General features: G+C 37.9%; 1 protein-coding gene across 3 annotated transcripts in view; it reads left to right on the forward strand.

Moving 5' to 3' along the window:
* The first annotated feature begins 1919 nt into the window (after window positions 1-1919).
* LOC149175415 (Fumarylacetoacetate (FAA) hydrolase family) overlaps window positions 1920-19039 on the forward strand; it is a 310552-nt gene continuing 293432 nt past the window's right edge. Inside the window, exons 1-2 of one of the 3 annotated variants that reach the window (XM_089419672.1) lie at window positions 1922-2408; window positions 2518-2644. In XM_089419672.1, coding sequence (XP_089275798.1) covers window positions 2365-2408; window positions 2518-2644 — 171 coding nt within the window. In that variant the 5' untranslated portion in view covers window positions 1922-2364. Of the gene's footprint in view, window positions 2645-19039 lie in introns of all 3 variants that reach the window. The other 2 variants (XM_089419673.1, XM_089419671.1) reach the window with 2 other exon arrangements.

Raw genomic sequence — 19039 nt, forward strand, 5'->3', positions numbered from 1 at the left:
CCGATTGCTAAATCTGCTCTTGGCTTGCAAGAACACTTATTTTCCCTTTAACATTTTTGTAGAACGACGGGGATGCAAATCAATATTAACAAGACAAAAGTGGTGGTTTTCTCTAACAAAAGAAAACATAGCCAACATAAGTTCTACTTTACTCTTGAAGAAGTTGCAGATTACAAATACTATTAGAATTGACTTCCTAAGTTGGGAAGGGTGCAGAAAGAAAAGAACTTTGGGAGGTTGGAAAACATTTTATGCTTTTCAAAATAGGTGCAAAGAGGTAGAGCTATGGGATCGGAAGAGCACCCAAATTCTTTTTGGGCTTTTAGTGATTCTAGTGGTTCTCTATGGTCATGAACTATTGGCCAACAATACATCTACTTACAATGGAAGCAAATTGAGAAAATTCAGAAATGCTTGATTACAAACAAGTTCAAAATCAAAAGTTCAATTCCTTATGATATCTTGCTGAGTGAAATGGGGGTTTCGCCTATTGAAGCAATTGCTATGGTGCAACTCGTAAGATATTAAAAAAATATTGAGCAAATAGAAGAGAGTAGTTGACCTAGGGTTGTTCTCAATGACACATTGTGCAAAAGAAAGAAGACTTGGATGCAGTAAAATAACAAATGGTTTAGTAAATGATGTGCCCCACAAATAGTAAAGAGAGAAAGACTTTTATTATGGATAAGTTCGACATGTGTACTTGGGATAAAGAGCTAGGGAGAAAGAGAAAGTATTATATTGAAGAGTTTAATCCCACTCATAATCATCATAAAAAAGTGTGCATAGGGGCTAATATCTCATAGAGAACCAAAATTCTTATTGCTAAGTTAAGAACTAATTCTCATCAACTCCGTTGTGAAACCGAATCTTGGAAAAAAGCAAAAGAAGTTTACGGGCAAAGAGTGTGTATTTTTTGCATTTCCGAAAAAGTGGAAATAGAAAAACATTTAATTCTAGAATGTGAGGCCTTAAAGGACAATAGGAACATTTATGTGAATCCTAACTGTTAGCTCTTCGGATAATTTATTTAACGAGGGGATCGGTGAGAAGTTGGGAGCGCACATTGTCACATTAAATAGGAAAAGGGCTAAATGCAAAAATTAGTTTGCGAGGTGGTATGTCCCATAGGCTATCTTTATCCTCATGGATGTTAACATTTCTTCTTCTTCCTCTTCTATCAAAACTTAGTAGAAGATTCATGACTTCTGAAACGATTGAGTGCTGTAAATGCAAGCAGTGACACGAGTACTCTTTTCGATTCATATAGGTATCATAGGCGACCCCAAATTTCATAGATAGGGCAGTGGTTTGAATCACCTGCATCCACTTTTTGGCGATGGTTTTGGAAGTAGTCTGCTCGATTGTCTAGACAAAACAAAGATCATCTCAACCTCTAATGGGGTCATATCATTTGGATTGTGAAATAATTACAAAATTTAACATAAATTTGATTGCGAGCTAATTAATTTAGATACATCTTAACTAGAGTATCAAATCTCTTTTACTCTTAAAAAAAGATTTGCATGTCAAAAAATTTGATCCCTCTAAATACTTGGTAGATCCAAAATTATAATAAATCTATACTAATTTAATTCCCATAGATGAATAAGAAACCACTAGGTGAGAGGACCAGCTCATAGATAGTTTGTGGGACGAGCTCATAGGTAGTTATTCCTTATTAATATATGTGAACTCACAAATAAGGGAGAGGACATGAACCGCTCTAGTTCCTTCCACATTAGCTAGCGGCTAACGAACACATTCATCCTTCCTTGAAGGCTCTCCTTTTCTTCGGGCTAAAAGAGGTAAAAGCTGGTTAGTTGTTATCCGCCGAAACATCAAACTTGCGAGGCATCATTCTGATTGGTTCTATGCTATAAATGAGATGCTTTACTTACCGTATATGGGAGAGGGAAGAACCTTAAGATCCGCCTCAGCTTTTGTGTCTATCCACCCACGTATGCTGTCATCTTCTTCATTCTAGGAAGAACCTCGTCAAATACGGAAATTATTGAAAAATTACGGAGGCGAAGGAAGCCATAACTTGCGTCACCTCTTCCAACCAATTACGCCCCTCACCTCTTCCATTAGGTGAAATCCCCCAGCCTGAGCAAAGACTAGTAAGGGGTCAAGTGTGACACCAGCCTTAGGAGACAACAAGGCTCTAGATCATTTTTATTTTAATGTTTAGATTACACTATATTACAATACCTCTACCGTATTTAAATAGAAAACGCAACCCTACATGAATAATGGTTTGACATATTGGTTAAAGAAGCGATCTTTCATGTTTTGAATAATGTTTTGCCAACGAACTTGCAACCTGGGACCGTTTGCTGGCCTACCGAGATTCCATTGCCCATGCGAGTCCAACTTAAATACAAAATACCGAAGCCACGCAAAGCGTAAATTTTACCCTCTCGTGAAATCTACTACTATCAGACTCTATATAGATTGTAGCTCTGAAATTTCAAATCAAAGATCATCTCGAAAGGGTTTTATTGATTTCCGCAGCATTCAAATGGCTGGATCATCCGCAACAGAGCTTGGAAACAAACTTTTAAGTTTGGGAACGAAGATTGTGGCAGTGGGCAGGAATTATGCGGCTCATGCCAAGGAACTTGGCAATGCCGTCCCCAAGGTTTGCCTCTCTCTGATCTGATCTATGTGGGATAAACATGCCCATGGTAGGGTTTAGATCACTTCCAATATCATCGACAATCAATATATTAGACTTATTTTTCTTTCTATAGTACTGTAATTGCATTATCGGGCAGTGAAATCCACCGTTGAGAATGCACATCGAGTTTATGAAAATTGGAGGTAGGATTGCATCCCTTATGCTTGTTAGTCAGATGGTTTATACTTTTGTTGGTTAACTATTGCACACTGGTTGGGAATTCTGGTCAGCTCAGCATATATATCACAACATATCATTCCCCAGTTCACTTCTTGTTCACATATAGAGTGATCCTCCTCTTAACATAATTTTGGGTTACAATAGTTTTCAGATAATCTTGTTATAGGTGAATATTTTCTACAACCTTAAAATATGTATTGATTTTAAAATTCCCTCTCTCTATGTCACATTTTGTGCCTCAATCAATATTCAAACATATTTTACCATTTTGTAATTGTACCTCAATCGCTGTTAGAGCATATTATATAGCACTACATCGCAGTGCGTATTAATTAAATGATTCTCAGCCCTGCCAGCCAATAAAAGATTCCAGGGTGCCTTTTTTTGTGAGAAGCGATATACGTTTGACCTTTGGTCGTAGGTTGAGTGTGCCTCTTGTTCTAGGTAGATGCTATGAAGAATGGGCTTACATTGTCTTGAGATCAGAAAGAGAACATGGATCTCTTGTTAAGAAGCTAGTTATGTAGATGTAATATTTCATCAATAATTAAAAAATTTCCTCACCAGAAACACGTGCTTAAAACAATATTTTGAGTGCTCAGCATTCCCAAAACCACATGGTATAAATGTTGAGAAAAGATATCAACTGTTTTCAATCATATTTTGAAGTATGGTCTGTTCACTGGAATCCTTAAATGACTTGGCCATTTTTGGTTGTTGTGAGGAGAGAAGCGAGGTGCTCTGTAACCCAGGTGGTGAGATGTCTGTTTCTTTTTATATCTTTTTGAGTAATGTTACTACTTACACGAGGAAAAAAAGGCCTACCACACACAAACTCTAAAATCCATATTAAACTGGGATTCCTCCATCCAGTGTTTAATAAATAATAGATCCGGGTTTATGATGGATCTATTTTAGTTTTAATACAGTGAAGAAAAGATGAAAATTAAACTGCACAAGCAAGTAAAAAAACTACTTTTCTTACCATATCTGCAGCCAATTTGTAGAACAATCCCTCTTCCTACTTTCTCTGAGATGACTTGAACCATTAAAATCCCATCCCATCAATGCTGTCTGCGATAGTAGGTCCTTATCATGTAATGTGAGAGAACATATTTACATTCAAGATTGATCAATATCATAGATCGCCCCTTTATCCATACTAAATGCCCAAAACAAACAAGTATAAGCACCCGATTGCAAAATGATCAAAGTACCTTTTGAATCAAAAGATTCGAAACCCACCATCCAAGTGGTAGTACTAGACGGGGAGAGGCACATGGCTGATGCAAATGGCAGAGGCACATGATTTATCATCGTCAAATAGTGGCTGTCAGGGGGTGCTGGCTAGCTGCCAAACGCAGGAGGAATTTTTTCTCCTATGGGGTTACCCATTTTGGTGGGTAACATAACCCAAGTGATCAAGTTGGGTTTAAGAGGAAAAAGAAAGACTAGAGATGGAGGGATATGAAGATAAATGTCAGTCATCAAGGGCGATGGAGTCAAGGGAAGATCAATGATGAGAGGATATCAAGAAGAATGACCCTTCTTTTTTCAGTTACTCAGAATAATGGATCAGGGGAGACACTGGCATCTAAGGATGGTGATCTCTCAACCAATTTGGGCAAAGTGTAAAGTCAAAACCCCACTTGATAGGATTCCTCAATAGTATTACCCTTAGCTCAAGGATCGACTATGATATGAAACAAATCAAGCATTTAGTAAGGGAATCCCCATGAGGGTTTACCTAGCAAAGAGGCTTAATGACCACTTCACAACAACAAAAGGAACTTGAAGACCTATGTCTTTGACATCCCCATCCATTTGACAACATTGCCCCTCAGTGGAGTGGTCTCTCTAAGCCTTGCAGTGATTTTGACTCACTTAAATGTTAAAACCCTAAATAATATTACAGATGGAACTGAGAAAGAAAATCCTTCTTGGTTGAAAAATACATCACATAATAAACATGAAACCCAAATAGACACTAGGAAATATTTTCACTAAACCCCAGGAAGGGGAATACTCCCACTATCCAACCATGAATTACAAACGAGGAAGTCCTTCCTTTATATAGGGGAGGTAAAGAACTTCCTTTAAGTTAAAATGATGATATTTGGAGAACTTCCTTAGATCTAGCAAGGAAATTCTAGTTCTATTCTACTTCTAGAACTAAACATTAATAAAATAAAGTGTTCAAATCCAATGTACAATTATAAATATAGGTCCCCATAAAAAGGTGGATTGATCAATCCAACTAGGGAAGAAAAAGTCCATAAATTATTTGTTGAAAATAATGACCAACATTCCCTTGATTCATGCTTGAAATAATTGTTTAATCTTGAAAAATGTGTCCACATCATAAAAAGTGGTCTAATGTTCCCAAGTTTGACTTGATCTAGGATGAAATATTTTTTAAAAAGGCTTGATCACTTGAAAATGGTGCCCAATGTCCCATGAAGAAATTCACCCCCTTTAATAATGGCTATGTCCCTCTTTAAAATTACTTAACTCCAAAGCCTTGCATGAAGAGGCCTTCAAACGTGTTCAATTTTCTTTGGATAATATTTAATGAGGAGAAAGAGGTCGAACATTTTCCTTTGGATGCCTAGCGTTAACTAGAGGAACCTTCCTTGACTGCAATGTTTAGTTGACTCCCTTTGAATAGCAACGCCCCCTTGCCTTTGACTAACATCTTGCTTGATTGGTGGAGCATTTGCTTGGAGAAGTCAAATTTCTTCTTGGAGATGCCAACATGTCGCTTTTTACCCTCCTTTGACTTGGGGTGTTATGTCTTGGACACTTTACTACTTCCATGTTTTGGCTAGGAGAGTTCAAATTTCTTGCATGGGGCTTGAGAGCAGTGTTGCACGATCCTTCCCCCCCAAGGATCTAAGGGCGGAATTGCGTCCCTTACAGATCCTTGGGCGATCCTTTGGCAGAATTGCAGATTCGAAAATCAGATCCACCAATTTGGGCCAATCCCTGGAAATCTGGAACCACACGGGCCCAATCCGCGGTTCTGGATTTCCGATCCATGTTTCTGGATTGGGATCCACCTCGGATCCGTGGCGGATCGGGCATAGATCCGAGTGGATCCAGTGCAGTTTCGAGGCTCGACAAGTGGTTCTGCGCGGGCAACAATTTTTTCCTTTATTTTTTATTTTTTATTTTTTTAAGGTTCTAACTTAGGTTGGGGGTGCTTTTATGGTGAGTTAGGGAAAAGATAGATGGGGTTAAAAGCCATTTCCCCTTCTCTTTTCCTCATTCTTGCATCTTTGGAGAGCTTGGAGAAGAGAGGAGAAGAGTGCTTGGAGAAGAAAGGCTCAAGGAGGAGCTAGGAGGAGTGAAGGAGGAGGAGCTTGGAGGAGTAAAGAAGGGCTTCCATCTCCCATTCTTTCTTCTTGCTTATTTCATTGCAGGTTGTCCATCTATATTCATATTCCAAAATGGTGTTCTTTTGGCTTATATGTATCATTCCACTTTTGGTTTTCATGATGGTGTTGGGGAGTAGGAATAGAAGGGAAGAAAAAGAAGAGGATAGTGGTACCCATATGAGTGATCCAATGTATGATGAGGAGGAAGGGTTTGAAGAGGACACTGAAATGCATGAGGGGAAAGCATTGACACCCTTGTGGAATTATGTGACCAAACTTGAGGGGGGAAAAGGTGGTGGAAGCTACAAGTTTGTGTGCCCTCATGGTTGTCATGGAGGAAAACCATATAGTGGTTCATATACCCGTGTGAGGAGGCATCTTTGTGGGGTGATGGAGAGTGATGAGAAAAGGGTCTCATGGGGATAACAATTTGCCCTAAGATTTCAATGGAACAAAGAAAAAAATATGTTGAAATAGAGGAGGCCACACAAAAGAAAAACAAGAAACAAAAAACTCATTCTAAATCAAGTGCAACCTCTAGATTTGATAGCTCATCTCCTCATCGTGCTTCGGCAACATTTGAAAGTAGAAGAACAATAACAGATCTCCCAAATGTTGCTGGGAGAGATGATGTGGATGGAAAGGTGGTCCATTTTCTTTGTGCTTGCAATGTACCATTCAATGTGCTTCGCTCTCCCTACTGGCATGGTATGGTTAAGGCCATCAATGAAGCCCCAAAAGGATACAAGAGCCCCAACTATGAGAAAGCTAGAACTATGTTATTAGAAAGAGAAAAAACAAAGGTTCAAAGAGCTTTGACACGTTTTACAAATGAGTGGGTGGCTTGTGGGGTATCCATTGTATCAGATGGGTGGACAAATGTTAGAAACAAACATTTGATAAATGTTTTGGGTGTTTCTGCAAGTGATGCAATGTTTCTTGCAAGTCATGACTCCTCCTCCATCAATGCAACTTCCCAAACATTGCAAATTTCCTATTGCAATCGATCAAAGATGTTGGTCCTAATAATGTGGTTTAAGTGATCACTGATAATGCAACAGGAAAAATTATTGAGCATGCTCATCCACACATCTTTTGGTTTGGGTGCTTGGTACACACATTGAACCTTTTGATGCATGATATTGTGAAGCATAAAGAATGTGGATGGATTAATGAGCTTTACAAGTGAGGGAAGCAACTCATTAAATTTATCATAGGGCATACAAGGGTATGGCACTTACTCCAAGTTGTAGTTGCTTAAAGTTATTACCTCACCTTTAGGCGGCTAGTGAAGGCGAGAGAAGTTTTAACTAATATGGTGACCTCTGAATCATGGGATGACATTAACATTGATAAAGATGGTGCTAATGTAGTCAAGGACATTATACTTGATAGTTACTTTTGGTCACATATTAAATATGTTTTGCAATTCACCAAACCAATTTATTACATGATCAAGTTTGCAGATTTAGAACAACCAACAATTGGGGAGTTGTATGAGCACATGGATAGCATGTTGGGGCAGATTAAAGACATTGTTGAGCCTAGAGATATCACCTTGTTCACTTATATTCGTGCAAAGGTGGAAAAACAATGGGAAATGCTAAACATTCCATTGCATGTCTTAACGTAAGTTATGACACCTAAACACTATCATCCATCATGGCTTTCGACACTAGCACGTGGGGGGGGGGGCAGGGGAAAACCACACCTAGATCCAGAGGTTTTATTTGATTATATGAAAGCATTGGATAAATTAGTTCTTGACGAGGAGGGGTCTGCCATGCTCCATAGGCATTTGAGCAACTATACACTTGGCACTTGTACATTTGGGAGCAATCATGCTATTAGAGATCAAGAGAATTTATCTTCTCTTGAGTGGAGGAACATGCATGAAGGTGCTACTCCACTTCTACAAACTTTGGTATTTCGGGTGCCATCATAGGTGGTAAACACTTCTTCTGCAAAGAGGTTTTGGAGCTCTTATTATTTCATACACAGTGTTAAAAGGAACAGGTTAAATTTACACTGGGCAGAGAGTTTGGTTTATGTTCGCTACAACTTGCAATTGTTGTCCCATTATTGTGATGATGCAAAAACTAATAAAGACCTTAAGCTTTGGGACAAAAATTTAGAGGAGGCCAATTTGGAGGATGGAGTGTTGCAATTAGAGCAATTGGAGGATGCTCTTATCTAGGATGATGATGATCGAGTTGAGATGCCACCCCCATCCGGTCCCATGGTTCCTAGGTTCCATGCTTCAACACCAACAACAGGGGCTCTGTCTTCATCAGTTCCACTGCCACAACTTCCGCAACCACCATCTTCTTCATTGCCACCACGTGGAGGCTCACGTGCTGTTCGTGGTGGAAGGAGGAGATATTAGTAGATATATTCACAGTTTACTACTTTTGTCATAGATTAGACTTGTAGTAGTGTTGTGAATTTGAACTTTTCTGTCTTACTCTTCCTAGTTCAGTGTGTACTTGGTGGTGGCCAAGTGGCCTATTTTGTAAACATTATTATTTGAATTTTGGACATGACTCATGTTGACAGTTGCTCACTTGTGACTTGCTAGATAAGTTATTTGAATGTTTTATGATTTTATGTTCTAAATGTTTTATGTTTTATCATTATGATATGCTAAATTGCTAATGCTTAAAAATTTGATGTATGTTTGTAATTGCTAGAATCTAGATGGTTGATGCTCGAATAATTAATCATTGATGTATAATGGATGCCATATCTATCTTGATTTATGTACAAATATGCATGTTTTCATATCTTCTACAACTAATTTGGTATTTTGGATGTTTTTATTGAATATAAATGCAAATATATATATATATATATATATATAGTAGATGCTTCCGAGATGCTTCGCTTCCTAGATTTTTGGGAAATGATGCTTCGGATGCTTTGCTTCCAAAAAACGTCCCCACTTCGTGCAACGTTGCTTGAGAGTACCAACACTCCTCCTCCTTTGAGCTTGGAAAAGTTTGTATGCATGATAGGAGGCCTCATGACCTACATTCAATGTAGAATATAGCACATGCAAAGTCCATTTGCTTTGCCACCTTTATTCCCAGGAAATACTATGCCTGCATTCCCCTTTGGAGATGAAATTCACCTTGAAATATCATCCTTTTGCCAAAATTTCAACATGGCATATCAAGTATACCTCTTGTTGATATAAATGAGCCCTTGTTGAATTTTGGAGTGGGGACAATGTGCATTGGGATCTGTGAAGTGTGTTGGGAAACATGAAAATAGCCAAAAATGATTCTATCTCTAATCTAGCCTGTTATAGATCCAATTAACAGGGTTGCTAAGTTCTTAGCAACCTGCTAGATGGACACACATAGGGTAGGGACCCATTGTCACCTGAACCCAAGCCCCCCACTGTTTAGACTCAACAACCTCCTAAATGGTCAAGGAAAGAGCCCAAATATAATGCCAAACAATCGCAAATAAGATCAGTGCCTTAGATGGGGTCAAGTGGAGGTATTAATCTTTTGAAACTGTTGAGCTGGTTTTAATGTCACTATATAGCAGAAGACTAAATAGGAGATTTAGAAGTACCAAAATACATAAAATATGAAGTGTAACCAGCTGATTTTGTCCATGGAATTTACTCTAACCAACTATGTAATTATATTTCTGTTTAGACCACTGGTTAGAGGTTTAGGGGTCAAAATAGCTTGCTGTCCTGTAAAATCAGACTGTAAAGTTTGCATAAAAACAGGGACAACACCGTGTTAAACCCAAATCATCTACCCTACAAGTGTCTTAGCACTTTCAAATTTTATGTCTAGGAGCGGAGAGGCTCGAGGAACAAAATAGAGGCTTATGAGGACTCTTTTCAACCTATGAGAGTTGAAAAGTCAATTTCCAGCAAGCTGAAAATTGTTTTACTAGGAATTTCGGTGAAACCCTCTTGGGCAAAATGGCACAAGAATTTCTAGATCTGAATTTTAACTTTAAATGTGGTTGGAAATCAAATAATTTCAACTCTAAATAGTGAAATAAGTGATATTAAGCAAAATAAAGTCTAAGGAGGGATTTTTGAGGTGTAACTTACTTGGAAAAGTGCTGAAACCTGTCTTTGTTGCAGATCTTGTATGTTACAACCAATAAATCCCTGGATCTGCAAAAGAATTCAACTAGATACAAGAAATGTGCAAATAATATTTCTTGTACCTATCCTTGGTTAGATATAGCAATTTTGGTCACTTTCCCCAAGGCAGTGCTTGCTAACACGATAAATAAATGAAAAAACAGCAAGTGATTAAATTTTAAACTAATGCTTAAAATAAAATATTTTGAGTTTTAGTAGAAAAGTGGTTGTTGAGTTTATACTTGTGTCCAACTTACCTCACCCTAATGAAAGTGTGAAATCAACACCTTCTTAAGTCAATCTAGCTTGATAAATCAAGGGAGTGAGTTTGGTCTTGAAGAGAAGTTGCCCCCCACTATTGACTTAATACTGTTAAAATGGTTTGAACCTAGCTAGGAGTGGCCCTTTCAATGTGGCATCTCTAGTCTTCAGATCACGTGTGAAGATGCACGATTCGAAGCTTCCCTTTGGAATGGCGTGGTTGTTTAGATTGATCCACTTGCAAAACAAAAAATCCGAGTGGGGTTGCTCCCTAGTTCTCCCCTTCCACGTGACTATGTATCCCCTCAATGACACGATTTGCTAAATTTTGTGTAGTTTTATTGATTATTAAATTTATTATATTAAATCTCAATAACATAAGATCAAGGAGTAAAATGAAGATAAAAACCACTTCACACAAAGTATATAGAAATTATAGACAATGGTTTGCAAAAGTGAGCTCTTTAATATTGATGGCATAAATCTCATATGACAACAACAACTATTACATGTGGGGAGGCTAGCCTTATATAAAATAATTCTTAACGGCTAGATAATGACTAGCTAACGGGTAGTTGGGCTCCTTAAAAAATATTTAAATAGTCATAGGTTGGAGATTTAGTAATTTTCTCATAAAATATTACATTGCAATTTTTTATTTTCCCACTAAGGGGTCTGTTGAGAAGTCCTTAGGGCAACTTTGTTAGGGTTTCTTGTTAAATTGATTTCTCTTTTCTTGATAATTACTTGTGATATGTATTGGCTTCTTTACTTCTTTATTATATTATCTTTCATTAAACAATTACCAAATCAAAAATACATGAAGATCACAAGAACAAGAGACACAAGGTATAGGCACTTAGCCAGTGCAAAACCCCTCTCCTAGTGGAAAACCCAGTGAAACTATTATTCTAAAAAGATGAATCAAAGCGATACAATCCAAGACCTTATGCCCAAGACAAAGACCTTCTCCAATCACCAAGTCAGCCCTCCTTCCAAGTAGATAACTTCTGCCAAAATCAACAAGGGTCAATACCCTACAAATCTGCTCCAGCTGGAATTTCGGCCTCCTGCAACTCGGAAGTTCGAACCTGCAGTAATTGTAGAAATTTCAGCCCCTGCAACTTGCCCAAAAACCCTAGAAAAACTCGCACGTGTGAGAGAGAGATGCCCAAAACTTGTCTTTTTCACTTCTCCTTGACTTTGTCTTCCTTCCTCTAGACTTCACTCTTCTTTTTGTCTTCTTTCCACTGCAGATCGAACTTGTTGTTAACTGATTCCAAAGAGGTCGAATTTTCCTTCTATATACACTGCTTCCACGGGGCCGAATAGCCCCAAACAGGGCTGACTTGGTGAGGAGGTGTAAAATGACTATTTTGACTCAAAATATTTTTTCTTTACATGATACAAAAGCCCAAGAAGGGTCAAATACATATGACAGCGACTCTTATGCTAAGTCACCGCGTTCGTGTTCATGTTCGAGTTCGGCACCTAAAATTTTGCTGATAAAATTCGGCATAAAATTCGACATATAAAATTTGAAATATTATATACAATTTTAGTTTAAGCAAGCTGAAAAACACATTTAGCCATAGTTCTTCTCAAATAAATCATGTAGATTACTCCATAAAAAGCAAAAAATCACCAATAACTTTCACTAAATCCATACAGACAATTACAAATTATTCCGCCGACAATACATCACAATGGAATTATATGACGATTAACAGAACTATAAATTGACAAGAAAATAATTGTTGTTTTAGTTAGTGAATTCTATTAACTGAACTAGACAAAAATTCATTATTCATCCCGATGATTCAACCCTCTCAATGGGTTGGTTGACATAAACATTAATGAAGAAGATTGATTATTGTTCCCATTAGAAAAGTCTGTCAATTGGATCAAAAACCTTTCTTGTTTTTTCATTGATTCCAAATGCCCTAGTGGCCCAATGGCCTAGTTATCCAACTTCCCGGTGGCTAGTTATCCAACTCCCAAAGGCTTGATTATCTCACCAGTTGGTGGTGGAGTGAGCTAGTGTCACTGTGAGTGAGGTAGATTTTTGCATGTCGCCAAGGCTTAGCCTCAAGTTTATTAGGGTTACCAAACTTACCTTTATAATTTTTTTCTTTTTTGATTATAAATGATGAAAAAATGTCAAACCACAAAACCCTGAAATGAACTTCAACGAATTTTTGGCAAATTTCATCAAATTTGTTCGTGTTTGTGTTCGGCATAAAGTTCGTGTTCGTGTTCAACATAAAGTTTGGCAAATATAAACGAATTTGTTCGAATTGTTTTGAGGTTTGGCGAATTTCGAATTCGAAGGATTAAATTCGGCTAACCCAGTGACTTAGCTCTTATGATTCAAGAAAACCCTAGAAGCCTTCAATGGAGGCTTTGACCTAATGAACAAATAAAAGGAGCATGAAACCCATGCTTAAATAATTTTCTATTTTTTTTTTTTTTTTTTTTTCAATTTTACAATAAATACATAGCAATTATGAAGATCAACTATAGTTACATTGTCAACACTCCCTCTTAACTAGGGAGGTTTTCATAATTGTACAAATAGGTACAAGGATGAACTCAAATTGACATGTTCTTAGAAGAGTATCAACAACATATGTAATGCTAGGGATCTAGATACCATCTAGGCTAACTACCAAGTTATCAATGCAATAGGGACTAAGGTGTCATCAAGGCAACTTGCCACTATAGGTACCATTAGGTTACAACCTTGGTATCAATCCAACTGGATATAGATACCATCTAGGCTTCCATGCCAAGACACCAACCCTCACAGGGATCTAGGTATCATCAAGGCCAATATGCTAAAATGAAGCTCCATATCATCACGATCAAGATACCCTCCCACACGAGGATCTAGACATCATCAAGGCTAAACTATAACTGAGATCTCAATACCAACCAGGCCAAGATGTCCTCCCAAGTACCATCATATGAGCACGCAGCCTAAGGTACTCATCTCTCCCTCTTAACCAAATTAGAGATATCCATCAATCCAAGCATGCTTGTCAAATACTCAAAGTTCTCAAGAAGAGATCAACACATTGACTACTTGGTCATCTATCAAAACATACTGTAGCTCCACGACCCCAACCAGTATAAAACTTCCAATATATTGGTTCTTACTATCAATATGCTAGCATAAAATCTGGGGTCCTCAACCATTTTGATGCTGCTTAATTCATCATAATATCCAAACAAATCTCGACGAAAGCTTCCTTTCCAACCTCTCAAGTAGCACCAAACTCAGCCTTAACACTTCTCAAAACAACCGAGTCTTTGTTCATAACTTCATCAAACAAGAGTAACCATTAGTAGTGCTTTAGCCATTCTCCGATCTTATTCTTTCTTCATATTCTTTACTATACATCATGTCTTCCTTCTCAATTATGGAGGATTTACACTTTTCTTTATAAAAAAATACATCCAAGCTACCTTATTATCAACAACTTCATTCCTCTAGCTACACATGCTCTTTCTTTTGTATCATCATATCATCGGAGAATTTCAACCTTCAAGAACATCATTTTCATATACAAACAAGGTCATTTTTCAATCATTAGTGTAAACTTTAATGTCATCAGGGTTCTTACAACTCCCTCTTTCCATCATGCTCAACATCATCAAAAGGTCATCATCAAGTGTGAGGCAGGCATACAACCTCTTGAGAACTATGTACCTACAAATCTCATCAACAAGTACAACCAAACACACAAATATATGTGCAAGAGCATGAAATTAACTTTATCAATATAGGGTTAGCATGTTATCATAATGAGAGCATCTAGGGTTATCAAAAACTATAAACAAGAAATTATATCTTAGACATCCAACAATTAAACCAAGTTAGGGTTTCAACCATAGTGGAAGTATTTACACCCAGGTTTTCATTTTCATGCCTTAGGATCTTATATCAACTTCTACAAGGGTTTTGTCATAAACCCTAAATATTATCATCAAACCCTAAAAAGTTAGGGTTTTATTGCTGCCCTATATAACATCAACAAACTCTAAAAATGAAAAGGCTAGGGTTTTACCAAAATGAAGAAATAGCAAGAGATAGTTATTACAAGGGTTGATTCAATCTAGAGATTAAACACCCTAACATATACCAATCTTCATGAATCTATAACAAAACCTTAGAGATGAAGGAGCAATTTTAAGGACAAAATGATCGTACCTTTTTATATGATGGAGACCAGCTACAAATCTTAAAAACATACCTTGAGTTGCTTCTTCTACAAACCTTGAAGGGCTTCCTCTTGAAGGGCTCCCTCTCACCATGACAATGTTCTTCAAGAAAGCATCAACATCCTCATGGTCCATCTCCATGCGAGTCTACTTTTATTAGAGTGCTCGAGGATCCAACTTGATTACCAAGTTACCATTCGCTCTATTCATCATGTTCTTCATGACATAATATCAACATATCTTTATTTTGCTTCCTTCATTAAGTACCTGCAACATTCATTGACAAATACCACCAAGCAAAATATATAAGTACAAGAGCATAATTATGATTAGGGATTCCATTGAATCTTTAAAGGGAGAATTCCTAGGGTTTCTAGATCCAAACCCTAAGTCTTTTGATGTTACCTTTCCAAACATCAACCCTAGGGTTTGAATCTCAAATCCAATTTTATCCTTATTAGGGTTTTCCTTTTCTCCCTAGACTACGACAAATCGTAGAGACCAAAAGCTAGGGTTTTTATGAGGGAACAAAATAGAATAGGGTTAAGGTTTCTCTTTTGACTAGGGTTTCCAAATACCAACTAGGGATTACAAGAACTTAGATGCCAATAACCTCCAACATTATGAAGACTACAAACCCTAGAACCAAAAAGGGAAATCTCAAAACCCTAATCTTGATTCAGGTTAGACCTTATAAAAACAATTATACATACCTCAAGGACTGCATACCTTAGTCCTCCAAGATCACAAGAATTCTGCTGCAACAGTTTCTTCAAGATGTCATGATTTTCTTGCTACTTTAAAGACGCCAAGGACAAAGATTGTCTTCAAAGTTATTGCAACTTTCATTGATGTCAAGGTCTTCGCTCTACACAAGGTAATTAACTGTAGTTGCAACTTTTCTTGACTTCAAGGTGCTAAAGAGCTGCCTTGAAACGATGTCAAATAGGAGTGTTCTTCCAAGATGCTTCTTTCTGCTCTTCTTAGAGAAAACTGTAGGAGATACCACAGGTCCTTGAATGACTTTTAACTACCCTTAGAAGGACTGATATGTATTTTTGGTCACTTGATTTCTGAGATACTTGTAGCCTTTCACTATTTACTTCGATCCTTAAGATAGGACTTTCAACAGTCACAAATGATCTTGAACTGCTTCTCAAAAATTGCGGATTTGGTTCCTCTTCAACGTGCCACCACTAGATGAATGATAGGACTGTTGTAAGCCTTGATAATGACTAACATAGCTATATTCCTCATTAGGGATCATAATTCGGAACAGACTAAGGATAATGTATTGGCGAGAATGTTGGAGCAGAAAGAAGCTATAATATCTTATCTTAGCGGGTTAGTTTATTACTAGGTTTCCATAACTTGGGACTTTATGTCCATAACAATGTTATGCTTGCTTTCGGTACTCCAGACAAACAAATCTAGGTTTGTGACTATGTCTCTCTAATTAGGGATTTTGACACCCACTGAAAGAGACCTTGTAAATAGGCCTAATACGCCTTTCAAATACTGATATTTCAAGGAGATCTCTTCGCTGGATTGAAGTCGGCTTCTAGGCCATAGTTAGGTCTCGGCCTTCCTTATATTAATACACACAAGACCTTTTTCGGATCTCTGATACTTATTCTTATGCTCAGAACTTTGGATTTCTTCACAGGATCTTTGATCTTATCTTTGCTATTTGGATTCCTTGGGAGTGATGACAAACGATGCCCAGAGAGTGCATCTTGGCACCTTTACTCTTTTCGGCCTTCTAGCCCAAGTCTGTGGCCTAATCACTGTGTTTATGACTTATAAAGATGCCCAAAAATATGCTCTTAAGTTCGGTACTGCTTTTGTAAGGCTCAGTCTTCAAGGCTTATGAACCCAATGCTCTTTTGATAGATTTTGAAGCTCACTGTCCTTAACTCTGATACCATGTTGGCTTCTTTACTTCTTTATTATGTTATCTTTCGTCAAGTAATTACCAAATCAAAAATACATGAAGATCACAAGAACAAGAGACACAAGATATAGGCACTAAACTAGGGTAAAACCCATTCAAACTCTTCTTCTAATAAAACTAAGTCAAAGTGATACAATCCAAGACTTTATGACCAAGACAAAGACCTTCTCCAATCACCAAGTCAGCCCTCCTTCCAAGTATATAACTTCTGCCAAAATCAACAAGGTTCAACACCCTACAAATCTGCGCCATCTAGAATTTCGACCTCCTACAACTCAGAAGTTCGGACCTGCAGTGATTGCAAAAATTTCGGCCCTTGCAACTTGCCCAAAAACCCTAGGAAAATTCCCATGTGCGAGAGAGAGATACCCAAAACTTGTCTTTTTCATTTCTCCTTGACTTTGACTTCCTTCCTCTAGACTTCGCTCTTCTTTTTGTCTTCTTTCCACTGCAAATCAAACTTGTTGTTAATTGATTCCAAAGAGGTCGAATATATTTACATTTTCAACAGGGTCAACTTGGGTCAAATCTCCCAGTTTGGTCCACAAATCCCTTAGCTAATGGATCCAATATGGTCAACCGTGAAGCATAGTAAACTAAAGAAGCTCAAGATTCCACTAGTTTCCCCTTGAAGAATTCGACTTGGTCATTTGGAGGAATATTTTATCTTCTAATGGCTACTTTCTCGATCCATTGCCCAACTACTGGTTCATGAGGTGTCCAACGACTAGTTAGACTTTCTCACGACTAGTTGACTTGTCCAACAACCAATTTGAGTTGAATTTCTCCCTTTACTAACTTGACTTGGCCACCTGTAATTTGGATCTCCAATGCCCTTGATCTTCTGACAATTTTGGAACCTTGGTTTGGCTAAATTGGCCATGCTCTGAATTGGCTTGCCCAGCGTTGCCACATCATCACTTGCCCTGCTATGCCATTTGCCTTTTATGTCACAAGACATAGCCCGTACGGGTCTTATGTCCCGTATTTCGCATGTCCGATATGACACGACCTGTAAAACATGTCTAACATGTTTTTCATCGTGTTCTAAAATGAGGACATGTGTTTGGAGTTTGGACCATGTCGAATGTGTTCCAATTTTAGGAGTCAGGACATGCGTCCCTCTAAAATCCCAAAGTAATCAACTCTGTGTCTTGATTTTTTGTTAAAATTGGCAACTAGGGCCAAATTCCACCTTGGGACAACTCATATGATGGAGATGGTTATTTCATTGGATTCCTCTTTTCGAGAGGTCCAAGTTTGATATAAAGATCATCTCATTTGGTCAAGCAGAAGTGTGATTTTGAATTTATTCTCTCACATGCACAAATTGTTAAAGTCGGCCTCAGCTTAATGTAGGCTCAAGAAGCCCAATAAATGTGTCTTTTCACCCTCATCGAATTGTATAAATAGGAGTGACCTCTCACCTCATTTGGACATCACTCACTCAACAATTCTTCTCTCTCCTAATTAGATTGGTTCGTATAGCTTGGGGATCATCTCTCTCTCTCTCTCTCTCACACGTGTGGATGAAGGACGAATTTTTGGATCAGGTTGCAAGTCAAAAATTTCAAAACAGGTTTGACCAGCGTTAACCAAGGCCTTATTGACCAAGTTTGATTGCGTTTTTGAGGGCAAAAGTTCGATCTCCTTAGGCCGCATTTCTGGGCATAGAAATCGAGAAGTTCTGGGCTAGTTGACCAGCGTTGACTTTTGGGTTTAGTGCTGTTTGATCGTAGAAAATTACAATTGATTTTATCTCTCCTTTTACCGAGTTTGACTGAGTTGTTTTAGGCTGCATTTGACCTCCTGTTCAAGCCGAGTTTGACCAAGGAAGATTGAGTTGAGTTGGAGAAGGTTCGCTATTGTTTTGACCAATGTTGACTTTCTGGTTAGGGCTGAAGTTTCACTATAGAATTTGATAGGGCTGATTCGATTGTGTATTGGGCAAGTGAATTTGATTTTTGTACTCTCTCTGCTGAACTATTGAATAATAATAAGAAGATTTGATCAAAGGGTTTCCCCACATTGAGGTTTTTCCCTGGCATCCGCTAAATCTGGCGTCCACTTGGCTTAGCTTGTCTTCTGCATATGTTTTTATGTTCTATCTGCATTTACTGTCAATGTGATTAAGTTAATGTGATTGCTGCTGGAAATAATTGGAAATTGTCATTTCGCTGCTAAAGGAACATTGAAGTAAATTCTGCTAAGCATAGAACATACCATTGTTATCTAAAATTAAC

Source organism: Pinus tabuliformis, chromosome 4_1, assembly GCF_031772625.1.
Source record: "Pinus tabuliformis cultivar Carrire ecotype Pingquan chromosome 4_1, CPIR1, whole genome shotgun sequence".
Taxonomy (NCBI): domain Eukaryota; kingdom Viridiplantae; phylum Streptophyta; class Pinopsida; order Pinales; family Pinaceae; genus Pinus; species Pinus tabuliformis.